Consider the following 4216-nt stretch of genomic DNA (forward strand, 5'->3'; position numbering starts at 1 on the left):
GCTCTCTCCTCCTGCTCTCTTCTCCTTGCTCTCTCCTCCTGCTCTCTCCTCCTTGCTCTCTCCTCCTGCTCTCTCCTCCTGCTCTCTCCTCCTGCCCTCTCCTCCTGCTCTCCCCCTCCCCTCCTCCTGCTCTCCCCCTCCCCTCCTTTCTCCCCCCCTCCCCTCCTCCTGCTCTCCCCCTCCCCTCCTCCTGCTCTCCCCCTCCCCTCCTTTCTCCCCCCCTCGCCACTCTGCAGCTCGAGACCCACTCGACCATTGTCGACAAGTACCGCCAGGAGCACGCCCTGACCCCGGTGGCGGCACTTCACCACCTGGAGCCCGAGCAGGCCGCCGAGAAGCCCGTCAATGCCCTGTGGCTGGATCTGCCGGTCGACACCGACCTGCACCACTTCTACCTCAACGCCACGCACATTCGCATCAGCCGCCTGGCCGTGCTTGGCATTGTGCCCCAGTCGTCGGTGCCCCCGGCGCCGACCACCTCCGAGAGTGACATCGCCGAGATCGACTCCATGCCCGGCCTCGGGGCCGCTGCCGCCGGGGAGGGCGTCACCGAGCACAAGAAGAAGACCAAGAAGGCCGCCAAGAAGGCCGCCAAGAAGAAGCTGGCCCTCTCGGTGCAGGACGCCTCGGCCCTGGATGACAGCCAGTTCGATGATGAGGTTTACGATATCAGCAAGTGGAGCAGTGACGAGGACAACTGAGAGGGAAGGATCCCTCCCCCCCCCCCCGCCTCCCCCACCCCCACCCACCGCACCACGCGCCCCAACCCACCCACCACCCCTAAGACGCAAACACCAACAACACAAAAAATAACAACACCCCAAGAAAGGGCCCCCCCCCCCCCCCGCTTCCTCCTCACACAGACACCACATACACACACACACACACACACGCACATGCACACACGACAACCGTGCGGCATTCCAATTAAGGCAGCATGGCGCCCCGTCCGAAGCCCCCTCATCCACCACCAATAGATCAATTTGCAGACCTGCGAAGAGCGTTGGCAACTGTGCGTCCGCCCTGTCGTTGGCCATTCGGGCGGCGATTGTGGGGTCAGCGCGGCGCCCGGCGGCGGGCGAGGCCCGGCCGGGAGGGCCGGAAAGCAAGCCACCCGCCGGGGGAAGGCGCGTGTGTCGGCATGATGGCGTCTGTCTTTGACGCCGGGCCCTCCGCGCCGGCAGGGGCCCTGGGCCAGCGGGCATGCACCAACTGAAAGGGCACCCCATGTCCGGCGATCGCCAACGACGGATGAGCTATCCATCTCCCATCGGTCCTCCGCCTCCCCTCGGTTGTCCTCTTTCCCGAGCCTCGTACTTTGGTTCTTGCAACTTACTGCCCTCCTTTTGATCGCGCTCCGTCCCTCGGCAGCCCTCTGGCCCCTGGGTCCCTCCTTTCCAGGCGGTCTTTTGGCGTGAAGAACGGCTTGGGCGAAAGGCTCAGCCCATCTGCCGCCGCCGCCGCCCCCCTCGCCCGGCTCTCGCCTCCCGTCCAAGGGCCTGTGAGGGCGAGCCCGCTTTGCCCAACATGGAGGCGCGCGGTCCTCCTGCTCGTCGCCGGGCCCTCCTGCCAAGCACCTTGACAATCGCCCTGCCCCGGGCCCACGCGGCGAAGGCCCGCCAGCTGAGGCATGTCCTCCCCGGACAGGGGCCAGGCTCCCGAGGGCGAGTCCCACCCCGAGCCACCAAACGGCCAGCCAGGCCCCCACTTCGGCCCGTGGCCACGAGGCGATGCTCCGGCATGGGCACCCCCCCTGGACAGCCGAAGCCAACCACCAAACGCCAAGCCGGGCCTCAAAGGGCACGCTCGCCGATGGGCGTGTCCAGGCCCCTGGCCCAGGCGGCCTGGTGGCAGCCAGCACACACAGCCGCCGCCGGGGGTCCTGCCACGTCGGTCGCAGGACCAAAGGCCGCCGAGAGGGGCCTCCCCGCCCCGGGCCCCGGGCCGCGATGCCACCCCCCGCACCCCGGCGCGACATATAGCGCGGCGGCCTATGGCGCGGGCTTTTGCCTCGGGCTGCTGGTGATCGGGCATGTGCTCCTCCTCCTGTGCCTGGTCGTGGGTGTGGCTGCCCGGCGACGGCGACGGCGCCGGCGTGGGCACGCCACGTGCCCGGGCCGAGAGGCCGCGCTGGATCACCTGATCGAGGATATGCGCAGGTGCCCCCGAAAGGTCTATCTGTTCGATGGGCAGTAGCACGCGCGCGCCGAATGAGCAGCATGAGCCCCCGCGGACGGGCGCGCCCAGGAGAACGCACTCGCGAATGGGCCATTTTCACACTTATGTGCACCGAACCCCCGGATTCTCCGGCGCCCGCCGCGCTCGGGGGGGCACGGTTCACCCTTTAGGTCGCCGGGCTGCACGCGCGGGCTCCCCCGAGAGCGGCCTTTTCACGCTGGCACGCACCCTCCCCCCCCCCCCCCGGCCCTTGCTGTTTCTCGCAGCTCGTGCCGTTCCTTCGGCCGGCGAGAGGGCCGCCGCCGGCGGGGAACACCCGGTGGCAGGTTGACCATGGCTGTTGGGGGGGGGGGGGCGGGGGCCCTCCTGGGCCGGTGCTGGGGGCGCGCCCGAGGCGGGCCGTTGTACTCTCCCCGGCGAGGAAGGAGGGGGCATCGGAGCCCGACGCCATGGTGCAGACTTTGATTGAAAAATCGCACCGCCTCGAAGCGCACATGCGCTTCGGTGCGCAGCCCCCCCCCCCCTTCCCCCCGGGGGGGGACCGAGTAGGTGAGGATCCAAAAATGAAATGCCCCAGGGCTGGCCCCTCGCCGCTTTCCTGCAGTCGGGCGGGGAAAGAATCTCACCGGGCGTGGGCGCCGCAAAAAGTGGCGTGAGGGGTTCGGCGGGGGATCTCCAGCCGATCGGATGATGTTCCGGCGCTGTCGGGAGCGGGGGCACCAGCCGGTTGTGGCCGAGGGGGGGGGGGGCACAGCTCGGACGTTACGCGCGCGCGCGCGCCCGCATGCGCGTCTCTGCATGCACCTGGGGGTCTTTCGGAAAATGAGGCAGGGCGCGGGCGGGACAGTGTAGTTAGTGGCCGGAAGGGGGCGGCCCTGCGGCGGGGGGGCAGCCCTCCAACGGAGAAAGGGCCGGCCGGGGGGGGGGAGGGGCCGGCCGGGGCCAGGGCGGTGACGGCTGCGGCAGGAGGATGCGCGAGTGGAGCCGCCGGGCGCCGCGCGCGTGTGTGCGTGTGTGTGTGTGTGTGAGTGTGCATGCCGTGTGGCCTCCGTCCACCCAAGGGAGCGGCAGGGAATGGCATGGCGGCAGGAGAGCAGCGCGGGCGCCGCTGGCGTTGAAGCGCACGAACCCACAGATTAAGACCCGCTGCACGCGGGTCTCGGCCCGGGGCGCGGCGATGGGGGTGACATTCGCCGACGAGAGGAGCCGGCGCCGGCTGGTGTCCAGTTCCCGGCGGCGATGTGGCCGGACCCCGGGGGAACCTTGGCTTGTGGGGGCCACTCCCCCCCCCCCGGTGAAATGAGCGTGGAGGTGTTCGGCAACATGGGGTGGGAACCGCGGGGCCTTGTGGCCCTCGATTGCGACGCCAGCCTGCTCGAGGCCCCCTGCGTTCTTTCCTGCCGCACGGCAGCGTAGTCGCTCGCAACCGGGCGCAGACGCATGGCAACGCGGGGGGGGGGGGGGGCGGGCGGCCGGGCGAGGGACCCATCCTCGGGCCGGGCAGTGGTCGGAAAAAATGTGACGCCGGAACCCAGCCCTCGACCACGCCAGAGGAACCTGCACAGCCGCCCTCTCGGCGGGTCGCGCACGCCCATGCGCCCCCGGGGGCGGCCTGCTTGTCGGCCGGCATTTGCCTCCTCCCCTTGGAACAGGCGGAGGGAATCTGGCAGGGTCGATGGCCTGCCTGTCCCCGTGCCAGGCAGGGGAAGGGCGGCCGAGGGGGGTGGCCGGACTCCCGGACCAGCCCGTCCCTCGGGCCTGCCTGTCCGGGCCGCGAACTCCCCCGCGCCTCGCCCCCTCCCGCCCATACCAGGCACACATACGCGCGCGCGCGCGCACTGACAGGGAGCCCGGCCCGATGTGCATGTCCACCTGTCTGCCGGGCGAGGAAGAAGCGCCAGGCGAGGCGAGGCGAGGCGAGGCGAGGCGAGGATGCCCCCCTCTTCGGTGGAGTGCGAAGGACTACCTCAAGGGGGGCCGCCCCGCGGTCGCGGCGACCAGGTCCCTATGCATGCTTCTCCTTCTCCGCCCCCCCCCC

At 70.4% G+C, this 4216-nt stretch overlaps 2 protein-coding genes across 2 annotated transcripts in view; both read left to right on the forward strand.

Annotated features, from left to right (window-relative positions):
* H696_04763 (hypothetical protein) overlaps positions 1–701 on the forward strand; it is a gene marked incomplete at its 3' end in the record, with an annotated part of 4061 nt that extends 3360 nt beyond the window's left edge. The window contains exon 4 of the mRNA XM_009498626.1: positions 237–701. Coding sequence (XP_009496901.1) covers positions 237–701 — 465 coding nt within the window. The remainder of the gene's footprint in view (positions 1–236) is intronic.
* A 3409-nt stretch (positions 702–4110) lies between these two features.
* The window catches only part of H696_04764 (methylenetetrahydrofolate reductase), a gene marked incomplete at its 5' end in the record, with an annotated part of 1870 nt that continues 1764 nt past the window's right edge, over positions 4111–4216 (forward strand). The window contains one exon of the mRNA XM_009498627.1: positions 4111–4179. Within this exon, the coding sequence (XP_009496902.1) occupies positions 4111–4179 (69 nt within the window). The remainder of the gene's footprint in view (positions 4180–4216) is intronic.

This window comes from Fonticula alba (assembly GCF_000388065.1).
Source record: "Fonticula alba strain ATCC 38817 unplaced genomic scaffold supercont2.8, whole genome shotgun sequence".
NCBI classification, from domain to species: Eukaryota; order Rotosphaerida; family Fonticulaceae; genus Fonticula; species Fonticula alba.